The sequence below is a fragment of the Rhamphochromis sp. 'chilingali' genome (assembly GCF_963969265.1).
Source record: "Rhamphochromis sp. 'chilingali' genome assembly, chromosome: 3".
NCBI lineage: Eukaryota > Metazoa > Chordata > Actinopteri > Cichliformes > Cichlidae > Rhamphochromis > Rhamphochromis sp. 'chilingali'.
The window spans coordinates 30,418,935-30,434,301 of NC_137931.1; the positions used below are offsets into that span (position 1 = coordinate 30,418,935).

Here is a 15,367-nt window from a genome sequence, read left to right on the forward strand (position 1 = left end):
TGGACAAATATTTTTCCCACAGATTACTGAGTTATCAATGGTTTCATGAATTTATAGGCAACCTAGATAGGAATGATAACAATAACCCATTTATTACCTCTCATCATTCCACCTGTTACACTGTAAAAAAGAAAAAGTTGAGAAAACTTAAAATTTCAAGGCAACATGATGCAAGAGATTTTTGAGTTTTCTCAACTTCTGCCAACTGTAGTTGACTTAACTAATATTTTCATGTTCTGCCAACTTGGATCTACTTGTTCACCTAATTAGGATAATCCTGTAAGTCTAACAAAGAAATTCTGGTTTCAATGCCATGTATTTCTGCCTTCACCAAACAAAGATATTCCTGTTGAATTAACATACAATTATTCCCTCCAAGGCCATGTATTCCTAAATTCACCAAACGCAGATATTCTTGTTGAATAATCATACAATTCTTACTCCAGTGAGTTGAAAATTTACCAATATAAATAAAGAAAAATGTATGCTGTTATCGTACTTGAAAAAACACTCAAACAGATATAGAATAAAACAAAGCACAACTGAATGTTATGTAAAAACGTATTTATTTTTTTCAACAGTGCTTTCAGTATATTTCAGAAGGTCATGGGCAGTGGGGTGAATTTCTGTAAAAAAGCAAACAAACAGAAAAAAACGTGTTGCCAGTTTCTTTAGGGTGCTTTGAGCACCCCAGCAGAGACATTAAAATTCCAGAGTCCAGAAAAAAAGAAAAGTGTCCAGCAGCTTAGTCATTCACGTTCACACCCTGGCTGTCCTGTAAAAGCTTAACTTAACTATTGCACACTAAATAGGGTAGTGCAACAAACAATTGCCTATGTACCCAGACATCGACATTTTACATGGGCTTACTATGATGAACTACAGAAGTCAAAAGTTATTAGAAATGTTACCATCAATGAACAGCGAACTATCAGGTAAAATACCAGTTCCATACTTCAGGTGGAGTGAAAAACACTATAACAAATCTTTTAAAATCCTACAAGACAAAATTTCACCATAGATTCTCAATAATACAGATTCATCTGACTAATATTTACATTTCAAATAATCCCTTATCCACTTCAACTTCATATTGACCGACCAGGTCAAAATGAACCATTCTGTTTTGACTGTTCCTTCTTTTCTCCCTTCTTCCTTTCCTCCCTCTTTCCTTCACTTATTCCTAATTAATTTTAACAGTTCAAACACTAAATATGCAACTCTTTGTAACAGGTGAACGATTATATAGAGGGAAAGGGGTTGAACTACTGGGTTTTTTTTTTTACATGACTCTACAATGCACTTGAACATGTTTAAGAACAAGTTAAACTCATGTCTGGCTTCCCCATTAACAGTCACAGCAAAAGCTTTGTTTTTAGAGACCTTATGCGCTGTGAGCATCGAGAGCCACCGAGTTCAAAAAAGATGCCCTGAATTGCTTCAAAGGTATAACTCATCTGCTTTGGATAATCAATGTTGAGGGCATACAGAAGGCCAAAGAGGTATGCCAAGGCAGTAGAGAGGTCTGGAATGTTATGTAGCACGATGTCCCCTTCCAACACAACAGCATGTTCTCGCACAGACGTATCGGCATCGTCATCTTGCAGGATGGTGAGGATGGCAACTGATGCACCGTTCAACACTGGTTCCAAAATGTCAGTGTCCTGAAGAGAAGAAAAGTAAAATATGAATTATTGAAAGCTAAGAAAAATTAAAGACAAAATACATTTCTAAAGATCTTAACTTTAACCTCTATACCATGATGCTCATTTGACTCATGGAGGTTTTAAAAAGAAAAAGCTTATTTTCCTTTAATTAACAGCACAATATCTTTCACCAACCAACCTTGTGATGAGTTTTGTACAAAAATATTTTCTGCTGTTGAACACCCACTAACAATGCCCAGGTGCTCCTCAGCAGAAAAAAAAGCAGCGAGAGTTATGACAACTGCAATCCTCACCATAAAATTATCTGGACTGCACTGAGGAAGTGGACATTTCCATTTTGGATTAAATCATCTTTTAAAAACATCTCATAGCAATTAGTTTTGCTTGCATTACTTTTTTGTACTTACTAAGCACTTCAGGAAAACCTGTGTTGCATCCTCTCTGAGGAAAATGGGCAGGCCTCTCAGTGCTGCTGTCTTTCGGTGGGACACAATGTCAGATGTCTAAAGAGCATTCAGTGGAAAACAAGCATTTAAATTAGTATAGTAACGTGGTGTACCTACACACAATGCAAAATCAGAACTCTTATAGTAATGAAAATAAAATACAGATCAGGCCCAGCAACATGTAAAACTTAAAAAAACAAAACACCATTTTAACGATTTTACTTTCTTTTTACAAATTAAATAAAATACCGCCAAATAAAAACAAAGTAATGACTGATTACATTCATTTCCATTGATGTGTTTTGGCTGAAGCCAACATTTTTTTCTGTTATGACAAAGGTATACTCTCTTCTAAAAATGTCAGGTAAAGGAGCACTTACCTGTTCATCAAGTTTATCCAAGAGGTCTTCCATGTCCTCACCAAGAGCTCCCTTCTTAGACCGGTATAGTTTCAGCAGGCCAGGCACAAATTTGTTGAGGGATGCATTGAACGTCCCTAGGAGGTCTTTGCTTGTGATCCGATGAAATTCTTCAGATATCTAAACAAGACAATAACCAAAATATTGCCATTTATTCAGCACAGAAAATTTCTGGGTAGCTGCCTTGTACAGTCTGCACCATGTTATATGCCTGACTGTGTTATCAACCGCAAAACCTACTTCAAAAATCTCTCATGAATACACATTTTGCACAGGAATAGAAACACCCTCCACAAAAAACAGTATCAATATGCAAATACATATTATGTTCTACGTTGCACCAAAATCTGTGACGAATCAGATTATGTGACCTGCCTTAGTATTCTTTCCCTAAAAATCTCAGTCTATAGAAGTCCTATTTCCAGCACTAAAATAAAAAAAACATACATGCTAAGTCAAAAATTATGTGATTGACTTTCTGTTTCACAGGAAGAACAATTTTGATTTAGCATGGGGACTCTTTTCTTGTACTGGCAGAAATGTTCAGGGTAAGAATATTATGACAGGTCAAATAATCTAATGGGTCACAGATTTCAATGTGGACTGGTTGCACAAGGTATAATAAAGTTGGCCAATGCATTACACCAGCAAATACTGTACTACTTCAATAATAGTCCATCTAGTATAAGTCATGCCCAATTTGAATAATAATTAAATTATAAATAAATTTGGACACTCTTACCTCCTCAGAGGAAAACAGCCCAGGCCATCTCTCCTGGACCTCAGATACCATAGGTTGACACTCCACAACCTCTCTCCGCCTGAGAGAAAATGTCAGCGCCATCTTCTGCTGTATGACTTTCAAGTTCTTTTGTTTCTTCTTCATTTCACTGACCAGAGCAACTCTTTCCTCTTCAAGAGTAGAATCATCATGGTGCTGTGGATAATCTGGGACATGATTGACCTCTCCACGTTTGGGCTTTTTAAGGGTGAAAGGACTGCTGGCTTCATCTTCTCCTTTCCTTTTCCTGTTTACATTTACTTCATTGCAGCCTGCCCGACGAAGCTTTGATCTGTAGTTTCCAAGTTTGTGCTTGATACTTGCTTTCCATCCCTCGTAGCCTGTGATGCTACCTGGCTCCTTCAGGCATGGATATTTGAGAACCAGTGCAGAAGCCACTGACTCAACCTCATCTTTCTCAGGGTAGGCTTTAATTTCAAACACTGCCTCTGCAATTTTATCCAAAATCTCCATCTTCATGTCTCTTGTTACTGCAAGGCCCTTCTTAGATTTTTCATATGTCACATTAGCCTTACACAATTTCAGTTCAACATCATGTGAAAACTTGGGAATAGAAAATGGAGAGGGCCACTCTGACACATGTCTTAAGTTCATCTGGATAGTATCGGTCCAGCTAGGCCTGAAATCATCAGAGTGCACACTTATTGTGTCCTGGGAAGAGACTGAAGCAGAGGACACTGAAGCAATGGATTGGTTAAGTGTAGATGAATCACAGTTCCACATTATATGCAGGACTGCACGCTCAGCTGGTAATTCAGATATTGCTGTAAGATTGCATATTGCATTTCCGAAATCTGGATCCTCAAACTGTAGTGAGAAGTCACCTGCAAGTTCAAGTCTTTCTTTAAGTATATCAATCAATTGTCCCACAGATGCTGGTACTTCAGGAAGCTGGACTCGCCGGGCTTCTCTGGAGGAAAGAACTACCCGAAGTAACAAAGTCTGAAAAGAGGAGAAAAAAAAGTTGGCAGAAAATCAATAGCCAAACACAATTAGAAGACAGTTGACACCTATACCATACAGCTGCCTTTTTCCAGATGAATCTGCTGACTACATTTGATTTGCAAATGATTTAGTCTACAAATGTAAAAAACACACACACACAAAATTTTTTTAAATAAAGCTCAAGTCTATATCCAAGTTTTCATTTTCTTCAGCCACTGTACTCAACTGGCCTACACTTGGGAAAACCTTCAATTCATTCAGCACAAAACTAATGCTTAATGAGGAGAAAACAAAGGAGAGAGAGATAATTTGGTGAGGATAGCAGAGTGATAGAAGAAAGAAGTGTGTGGAGAAGAAAAGAAAAAGCAAGGGGAAATGAGTTTTGAAGTAGAGTACAATAGAGAAAAAGGGTGGGTGAGAGGGGAGATCAGAATAGGAGACAGGGTGGAGGGGAGAGAACATACCATTATAAAGTTGCTTTAATAGAGAAGGTACGTCCTTGGGGTCACCATCAGCTTTCCACCAACTGTGTATGCTGTTAGAGGGTGATAATCCGTCAGCACATCTGGATCCAGCACAAGAAGGTCTGCACAGGTGTGTTCAACAAGCTCATAGGACCTGAAATGTTCAATGTACCAGGAACTCAGTCTTTTACAAATGAATGTCACCTCCTCTGCATTGACAAGAATGGTCACAATCTTGTGGAATTCTGGGAGGCCACTGCATTGCCCAGCAGATAAAATCATGCCCGCCACATACTGTGTCCCAAAAAAATGAACGGTTTTAGACAGAGACACACTGTCTAGATGAGGGTACTTCTTTTGTATTTCACACTTGATTGATGGATCCAATTCTGAAACCCTGACCACTTTCACATTGTCAACATAGAGCTTTGGTTTTAAAAGGTTCCCACTATCCAGATGGTATGCCATCATTTGCTGGTGTTTCAAGGAAAGAGTTAGCAGCACATTTTTCCAGTTGTGAGTGTCATGGACCACCTTTTTAAAGAAGCTATGTTTTGCTTCAAATCTCATCGTCCACAATTCCACTAACGGCCCATAGCAGCGTATAAGATGTGGGTAGTGGTCAATGAAGTGGTGTTTTGGCCTTAGTCTGAAGTCCGGAAAGGTACTGGTAAGCAACAAGCGATGATCCAGTAGTTTGCAAGATAAATAACACAATGCTTCCTCAGTGAGTCTGTTTGAGACAACAATGTCAACAATTTCCTTGAGGTCCATTAAAATCTCCCAAGCTGGCTCCTGTTCTGGTATCTTACATCCAATTATAAAAGGAAGTAAGCGCAGCAGTGTCCAATTTTCATGTCCATTACCAAAAACTGTTCCTTTCTCAAAGCTTGTTTTTGGAATTTTTTGAGGCTTGTTTACTTTGTCCGAATATTTGTAGGGAAATGATTTTATGAAGTTGTTTAATGTATCAAATGTAATGAACCCTTTTGAGATCAGCTTTTTTAAACATAAGGACAACTCCAAAGGAATGACGCCTTCAAAAAGGTCATGCAAAATATCTGGAGGAAATCCGGTTATTGGGTGAAAGAATAGTAAATGTTTGCTCAGTACACATTCCCTTTTTACCCCATTAACACTTTGGAGGTTGTCAGTTTGCCTAAGCTCTTCCAGAAATGAATTGTGTTGATCAACACCCCTCAATTGGAAGTCATTAACTTCAGTCGTTGCAATTTTGTCCCGACTTATCAAACAAAAGCGACAGAACTTGTCAACAGTAAAACTTTCATAAAAGCCTGCCAGACCATGTGCACCAAGGTTATCTGCGCTCACACAATATACAGTGCCCTTAATAAACTGGCTTACAACTTCCACAAAAATTCCCTCTTCTTCTAGACACCTTATATCTTTAATCAGTGGCTCAAAAAACTTTTCATAACCATATTGTTTGACATCCACACTTTTACCTAAGAGAGCAAGCTGAATTGAACAAAGATTAGATCGAAATCTGGGTGGTAAATTAAGAACTACCCAATATACTGCAGTAATCTTGTGACGTTTTCTAGAGGTGCCCAGTGGGTTACAAACTTCAAAATCATCAATATACAACCCCAAACTGATACATAAGTTTTGTTGTCCCAGTAACTTATTGCCCTTGTAGTACTTGCCGTCTTGAAATGACTTAAAGTGTCCAGATAAAGCTTCTTGATTAAATACAATTTGGTCCAAAAAATCTGCCCGTCCCAGTAAAGTCTCAAGTATCTTAGTGACAGATATATAAACAAAAGAGTTTTTATGAGCTGTGTTGTACAGATACTCTGTGGGTTCTACAACAGAAAACTGCTCTTTGAAATATATATTCCTTCTGTGATCTGTAGATAGGGAACCTTTCTCCGATGTTGTTAAAAGCAGTGGATTAGTTTGAACTAGGGCATTAGAAATGTCTTGCAAAACACAATCATTTACTTCTATTTCATGCTTTGAAAGGATCTCTTTTACACTGGTGAGAGTATGAATGTTAGAGAAAGAGAGCAGGTTATGGAAATCCTCTACAATCTTTTGTGTTGCAGCTCGAGAAACATGCAACACTGTTTGCATACACAGAAAGAGAGATGCCAGTTTGTGTTCAAGTGTCTCACTATCCACATCCTTTACAATCTTGTCAAGCTCATCTGGTCTCACAAAATTATAAGCTGATGTTCCTGCTTCACAATCAGATTGCTCACTTTCAATTATCTCATCTTCAGAAACAGTTCTTGCAATTGTTCGAAAATCCTCAAGTGTACAATTTTTATGGTTTCGACTTCTGTGAGAACTGAAGGTTGGGCGAATGTTTGTTTTAAAATTACACCTTAAAAAGGGACATTGTACGGTTTCTCGGTTCTTTAAATGATGTCCAAGATGGTTCCAAAAGGTTTTCTCACTGCAAATCTCCTTAAAGTCACACAATTCACACTGAAATGTGGAATTTTTGTGGATTTTTACTATTGAGTGTGACCTTGAGAGGTGTGATCGTAATGCTCCAGGTGTTTTAAATACACATACACAGTCTGTGTGAATGCATGGCCAATGTGCACCTTGTCCGTGATGAAGGCGGAAATGTTTCAAAAGAGTCTCTTGACTGGAGCTTGTGAATTTGCAAAATCGGCACTGCATGAAATCCACCCCTGAAACACAAGAGACATAGTCAATTTTGCCAAAAGCACTTTTGCAATGGGATAAAACATCCATATCTAACACACAGAAGGAATCCATAGATGCAGGAGCTGAATACATCAACAAGCCAAAACCAGAGACATCATGAAAAAAATATGTAAGGAATCATATTAACTTACATATGACCACTTGTCTACTATATCAAGTATATGATTGATAACATACATGACATGTAACATAAATGCAAGCTTGAATTCAAACATTTTTTTGTTACTATGATAAAAAAAATGCAATAACTATAGAAAAAAATAATACTATCTGTAACACAATATACATCAGCAACACACAATCATTCCTTAAATATTGTCTCCTTCCCCATTATGTAAAAAGCTCTGAAAATGTAGCAATCTTATAATACAGAGCATGAAGTACAACTTTAATTTGCGTGTGACATTAACTTACAGTACATTAGGCAATCTTACACCAGCTGACAAACTGTCAAGTCAGCTTTAAACATTACTTTAAAGTAACAGTGCTGCACCGGATAAACGGTGACTATTGAAAAAGTGAAAAAACAATATTAGACAATATGCAAGTTACTTATATCACTGTCATATAATTGGCGCACATATCCTACACCGACCCATGAAAGCGTCTCCATGACAACGCGTGCTTGGCCCAGTTTGTTGTCAATGTTAACATAACGTTTTCATGCAAAGATAACATTGAAACTGGTTACAAAACGGGTAATAAGCTAATAAGTTTTACCATGGCAGAAGTGCTGTAAAAAGCCAGTGTGAGATACCGTCATTTAGTGATGTCTGTCTAAATATCAGAGTGTTTAACATTAAACATTACTTTTTGCGCTGGCCACTACTCTGAGCTAAAGCCTTCAGAGGCTGCTTGTAGCCCGATTACGACACAGCGGCGCGACGAAGGCTGCCCAAATTCATAGTGGACTCCTCTAAATTTGTCCGAGAAATACGTCCTCCTTATAATAAGCATCTCTTAAAATGTTTGCAATATTGAAACATTTCAATATAATGTAGAAAAAAAACGAGAGAAAAAAAGTTACGGATCGGACTCCCCGATCCTTATTGCGCATGTGCAAATTCTACCTGTGGAATTAGTTTTAATATTACTCTTTCTGGGTCACAAAATAAACTTTTAAGATATTTTCAGGCGTTAATGTAGCTATGTAAATTGCTAATATCTGTTCAGTTTATTAAGACAACATATACTTGCAAGAGTGCGCCGACGCTTTCGGAGACGTCTGTTACCCACCAGCTCGATAGCTAGCCAAGGGGGGGGGGGTGTCAATTAAGTCACTTAGATAACTTAAAAATGCTATTGTTGGCCTTTTTCAGTGTTTTACTAGTTCCATTCTCCCGGGTCCTCAGGAGGATGCAGCCTAGGCGCTTGTAGAAAATCTTAATAACACATGTAGTTAGCTTACCTGCTAGGGTAAATGGTCGGCAGCTCCAGCACCTGTCCAAAAGAATTATACACTCCAACTGCAGAAGTGAAAATCCTCAATGGTCGAAAAATTGCAATTTGCATCCAAATCCAGCCACGATGGTTCAAATTTTCTTAGGAGGTTTTTAGTCTAGAACACATGGTAAACCACTATCACACAGCTCAGGTCTGCTCAGGCTCAGTTGAAAGTCCGTTTGGTTTAGTTCAAACTTGTTCAGACCACATGTGCCAGTCATCTACGGGGTTTCCCACTGGTTCCCAACTTGACTCAGAAACTCTGCTCAAAAGTTGATAATCTTTGTTATGCTGTCTAGAAAATCTTAGTTAGGACAACAATGAAAGAAATTTGTTGGGTAGACAAGCTTTTTTAGGTTGTAAATAGAAAGTTTTATTTCTAAGTCAGTTTAATTTAAAAACTTTAGTGAAATCAACAATTGCTAGTTATCGTTTTTACAGTGTAGTGGGTGGGATATATTGGCGAGCAAGTGAACATTTTGTCCACAAAGTCGATGCGTTAAAAGCAGCAGAACAGGGCAAGCGTAAGGAGCAAACCTGTTGAACTGTATCTATATCTCTGAAACTGCAGCTCTTGTTGGGTGTTCCTGGTCTGCAGTGCTCAGTATCTATCAAAAGTGGTCCAGGGAAGGGAAAGTGATGAACCAGTGACAAGCTCATAGGCAAATTTATACATACAACCTGAATATTAGAAGTCAGTGCTTTCAATGTTATGGCTGATTTGTGTAAGGTGGATACCTTAGGCTAACAATCTGTTAAAGTTAAGTAGTCACATGTTACTTGTCTGGCCTCAACACATTGCTTAACCCCATCTTTAGCTTTTAAACTATAACACAGGAGTCACAGAAATGGCAGAGATGAAGTTTTTCATTATAATAGAGGGTTTGAAGTGAAAGTAGGCCACCTATTTCTGACTCATTTTCATTACAGCTAAAAGTCAGAAAAACTGAAGGAAGTGGAACACCTGGGTAAAATTGAGTGAGAGCTGTGTGTGTGTAAGTGCCTGTGTGTACGTGTGCACAGATACGAAGCACTTCCGACGGTTCACTGAAGGGCCAAGTATTTACTTACATGGCATCGCTGTCGAGCAGACAAGAGAAAGGACATGCGTGTACTTTGTCTTCTGTCTCTCTGTCCTGTGACACGGAAGAAAAAAATACATGCGTACGTACACCCTGCCCTCATACTTTCTCTCCCTTTGATTGTTGTGTGCATGTACCACTGAGGCATAGTGATGGAGAGAAGCAGACAGAGAGAAACGGAAAAGGCCAGTGAAGAAGAGAGATGAACAGAGTGAAAGAGAGTGACAAAGTTAGACAGTCGAGCGGCAAAGAAATATATACTTATGGCTCTTTCACGCAACAATCTGCTTCCTGAGCATCTCCCAACCAAAGTGGTTGATGTTCTGTATTTAGAACTGGTGGCAGCTGACTGCTGCAGGTACTGGCTGCATCTTAATCTTCCACTGTCGAGAGAGGTGGGACATAGAGAGGTTTAAGTCCCCACGTCTTTTCTCTGACATCTGGGAAGGGGTGAAGGGTCTTAACATCCAGCCTATGTGTTTAAAATGATTGGAGTGCTACAACAGAGCTTTTCGTTGTTTAACTCCATAAAGCATTTTTATTCTTAACTAAAAATATAATTGATGCATACGTCTGATTAGTATGTAAAATGAGAAATGTAGTTTCAGTAGTGAAAATGTCTGAATTTTGTGTGCGTGGAGTTTCTTAAAGCATAACAACAAATGGTTGTTAATACAGGTTATATAGGTCACTGATCAAAGTCACTGAGTAGATTAATAACTAATGGTTAAATGAAGAGTATTATATAAACACATAGTGAGTGTAAAACCACGAGTGAACATTCTTAAATATGACTGACTTCATGTATATGACTTGGGTGCATCCCAGCTAGAACTCTCCTTTACAGTTGTTCCTATTGTTTTTGGTCACCACAGTCACATGATCACTAAGGGCAAGTTAGACAAATGCAGCAATGGATGACCATGACGGATGAAGATAGGCAAGTGCCTTGTCCCTCATCACTACTGTCTACTTTTTATTGACATTGCTGCGACTATTCAAATATGAATGTGCCTTTGTAGACAAAGAGCGATTTAGACAGACAGAGACTGATAGGGGAAGTCAGATACAGTTACAGAGGTTTAGAGAATATAAAGTAACACAAAACAGGACTAAGCAGAATAAAAAACATACAGAACTCAAAACAAACAAACAAACAAACATGTAAATGTCATCTTGTTGTAATTTGAAATACATACTCCAGCCCGTCCTTTGAATTGTTTTAATTTTATTCTTGTATATTTGATTTTGGAACTGTGAAATTCTATCTATCATTTTTACACTTAGGCTTGAGTGTATACAATCAAATATTCACCACATGGGAAATAAACCAAATTGTTGCAAATAGACAGAACAAACAATGGCATTGTCTTGCTAAAGGAAGTGTTACAATTTTTAGATTTTTTTTTGAATTGCAGAACTAAATAAAGATTCATAGAGAGTGAGTCTGCCAGAAGAGACTGAGCTCTTTATCATCTCTGCAGCTTGTATCATGCACAGTCGTATTATCCATCTAGCTGTCAGATCCAAAAGCAGCATTGCTGCTCGATGACTTTCTTGCATCTGCTTCTCAAATATGTTTTTTGTTTTCCTCAGTCGGTGTGGCACAGACTCTGACCTGTTTTATTCTTCTGTTTCCATTCAAACATCTATGGGGTGGAGAAAACATGCATAAATGTGAAAGCTTTATTTTTGAAGCTCTTGCAAACCTCAACCAATTAGCACGCAGCTAATACCAGTAGAGAGACACACTGATGCATGCCTCAGTATATAGATGAACACACAAACAAACACACAAGTAAAAACAGGGATTCAAATTTAATTGGTTTCTGTATAAAAAATAAAACAAACTAATTAAAAAAATGAAGCAAAATGTTATTGCAGTAGCTCGGTTCATGAAAGCGTAAATGTAAATGTCATCCTGTTGTAATTTGATATACATACTGCAGCCCTGTAGCTTTGAATTGTTTAAAAGTTGTTCTTGCGTATCAGGTTTGGGAACTGTGACATTCTTTTTTTTATCATCTATCATTTTTACACTTAGGTGTGAGTGTATACAATCAAATTCACTACATAGGAAATAAACCAAACTGTTTCCAAATTGACAGAACAAACAAGTGCGCAATGGCAATGTCTTGCTCAAGGAAGTGGTGTTTTTTAAGCGTTGCTGTTGGTGAATTAACCGTCTTTCAAAATAAAATAAAAGAAAGTAGTCAACACTGTAAAGACAACAAGTTTTTTTATTAAGCTTTTTAGGCTTTTACATGCCCCCAGGGTCACTAACTAGTCTCAATATAAAATTTCTAATGGGCAAGAATCTTTTTTTTTTAAATCCTTGAAAGAATGAACTGACCACAGAGATGAAGTTTAGCACAGGAATCAGGCGACAGCCACTCTCCTCAGTTATGATTATTACCATTTTAAATTTAAAGAAGTTAATAAGAAAGTAGAAAAAGTGAAGAAAAGAGCAAATGTGAAGAAAAGTGGCAGGAACTTCTAACGATAATACATTAATAGGTAGTGAGCGATTAAAAAAGACTTTCAACTGACAGACACGGAGAAGGGAGTTGAAACTGGGGCATGTATAGGGTGGGAAAAGGAAGGCAAAGAGACTACGGAGGAGAAGCAATAAAGAAGCAGAGCTGGAGGCCCAAAATGCAACAGTGACGGTAGTCATACAGAGAATTTGAGCACTAAGGGAGCAGGAGTGTGCTGTAAATGGGGTTCGAGACAGGCCAGTACACAGTACCAAACAATCGTGATTTAGTCTACACTATCTGACATATGGTTTTTGTCTTGTCTTGTCTGGTCTTTTCATGTGAACATATTCCATCAGAAAACAGCAAATTTGTCATTTATTTTTGGTAACTTGTATTTTGAAGACCTCAACTTAGTGGTTCAAATCCTTTTAGGTGGAAGAGTGTTTCAGCTATCCACTGTTTAGACCATTTAGTAGATCAAACCTTTTGCTACATTCAGAACTTCTTCACTGATTCAAATTCAAAGATTTTAGTATTTTTGTAACATCAGGAAGAGCACTACATAAATAAGAAGAAAGATTGGGTGACATTCAGCTTCAACGAAAATGTATTTGTATGGCAAACACACATATTCAGTGAAAGGAACTTGTGCAACATTGATAATTAATGCAGCAAGGTTCTTCAGGTAAATGGCGCTGCAAATACTGAGTGAATAGCTTCATTATTTTGCTCTGATGCACTTTGGTCAGTTGCTAAGCTCCTAATATGAAAACTCATGAATTCATTGATTTTTTTAAAAAACTTTTCTCACTGTTCTTTCGACTCGATTATACGGAGAGCAAAAAGTCCAGAGTGATCATGTCCATCAGCGGACAACCAGCTACATTGACAGGATTTCTGAAGCTATTATACATTTTTATTCAAGCTTATTTAAATGTAAAAAAAGATCACAGAAGCCCAGCCCATACTCTTAGTTTTTAGCATCAACAGAAGAAAACACTATAGTTTACTTTTATTAATCTATAACCAATTATTATACATTTTTTCCATGATTATGTTTTAAATCTTGTGTTGTGGAAAATTCATAGCCAAGTAGTTTCATCATTTTTAGTTAACTGACAAATGGAGCTTTATATCTTATGGTAATTATGAATTAAAACAAGGCATTGTAATTAAGACTTATTTCCACAGTGGATCTTCATTCTTCACAGTTTCTTGTCAGCAGAAATAATTTATATGCAGCTGGTGTCTTCAGATGCTGAGCTGTCATAAATTCGTTTAAAAGGGTGACAGCATTAAAGGAAAAAGACAAAATTGTTAGTCGGTACTTTCCACTCTCCACACTATATTCAGACATTGAACCACAATGAAATCTGTACTGGGACTTAGCAATGCACAGCTTGTCGAAACATAGGTGAGTGAAGCAAAACTTTTTATTGTTATATATAAATATAATATTTCACTTTTTTTCTTCTCATATTTCTCTCATCATAGTTTTCTGGCACTCTGATTAAATTTCATCACGGATATTATCCAGACCTGGGCTATATGCGTATGTGCGCGCACGAGTGACCATAAATCTTATGAATCTGGCGCCCCATTGAGCCAGGATATTGGCCAGTAGCCTTTTGATGAGTACAGAGATTGTTATATCCTCAAATACGTAAAAGATGGATCTGCCCTTCATCTTCTGTCAGATGGCTTCTAGCTGTGACACAGATCATTATGTGTCCATGTGTATAGTGAGGGATAATGAAGGTTTCAACTTATGTCATTAAATATTTTTTAAACCCTTTTACCGTTTCATGTATTCGTTCCCAAATAACTTCTGGGAATAAATTCTGGAACTATAAGATTGGATGCCAGTTGTCATAATTTCTGTCTCATTTGTACATTTGCATGATGGGTTATTAGTAAAATACTTACAGTAGGAAGAAAAGGTTAAGTTTGTAACATTATTAATGTCTCTGTCTCTCCTCTGTGTGCATGTGTGTTTTTCAGACATAAGATTAATCTTCTTATAAATGTTTCTTATAAACGGTCCAGTATAAGATTTACAATGTTGCATGTTAGACTGACAGCGATTTCCAGTTCTGCCACAATTACTGTGTGTGTTACACATAATTGACTACTGGGATGTTTTGTACTTGAATGCATTGTTACAGATGGTGGAGGTGGGTTTGTTGAAGGATTTCAGGTGGTTGTAAGAGTACACTCTGTCAGGAGACGGTAATCAAAAATTGAAAGCAAGTGGCAGAAAATAGGAGGTAGAAGCATATAATGTAGAAACAAGCTCAAGACCATGACCATTCATTTACGACTGTGCTTTCTTTGAGTTTGGGAGGGGAGGGGGGGGGTCCCTGCCAAAGCAGCAACTAAAAGATATAGAATCATGAAAGACATAAAATGATTACCACGCACTGGTGGTTTGTGCTAATTTAAAGCTCTACTTGCATTTTTTTATTTTATTTTTTTTTGATATTCAATATCTTTGATAGCTGCCAGGAATTTCCCAAGTCAACAAGCTTCCGTAACACGACAGTCTAACAACCGACAGAGCACAGAGGATCAGAAGGAGCAGCCTGTTGACACTGTCTGGCTGCTTCGGTAATAAAGCCGAATGATGGCAAACAGCAAGACACAATTTCAGCTCAGCGATGGAAAATAAAGCTGTGTAATGAAAGCGCAGATGTAATCTGTACACTGTCTGCAGAGTGAGTGGAGGAGAGACAGCAGAAGAAGGATAGAGGTAGACGGAGAGAGTAATTTCTTGCAGATCGATAGAGAGATGAAAAAATTTGTTAATAGCTCAGTTTCGGTGACACAGAGTAGTGTTGCTATTGTTGTCCTTACTGTGGGAATCCATGAGTCATCAAAATGGTATTTTTTTCTCTGATATTTGCAGCCATGTTCTTT

General features: G+C 37.7%; 2 protein-coding genes across 2 annotated transcripts in view; one reads left to right on the forward strand and one right to left on the reverse strand.

Annotated features, from left to right (window-relative positions):
• Positions 1 to 15,367, forward strand: part of nlgn1 (neuroligin 1) — a 307,922-nt gene that overhangs the window by 197,219 nt on the left and 95,336 nt on the right. The gene's annotated exons all lie outside the window — the stretch shown is intronic.
• LOC308393419 (sterile alpha motif domain-containing protein 3-like) lies at positions 509 to 9,124 on the reverse strand. Its single transcript, XM_080877173.1, has 7 exons — positions 8,855 to 9,124; positions 7,320 to 7,409; positions 4,744 to 4,897; positions 3,275 to 4,276; positions 2,494 to 2,652; positions 2,075 to 2,170; positions 509 to 1,664 (listed from the first exon to the last, which is right to left on the reverse strand). The coding sequence occupies exons 3-7, from the start codon at positions 4,744 to 4,746 to the stop codon at positions 1,356 to 1,358; spliced, it is 1,569 nt and encodes a 522-aa protein (XP_080733299.1). The 5' UTR covers positions 4,747 to 4,897; positions 7,320 to 7,409; positions 8,855 to 9,124; the 3' UTR covers positions 509 to 1,355.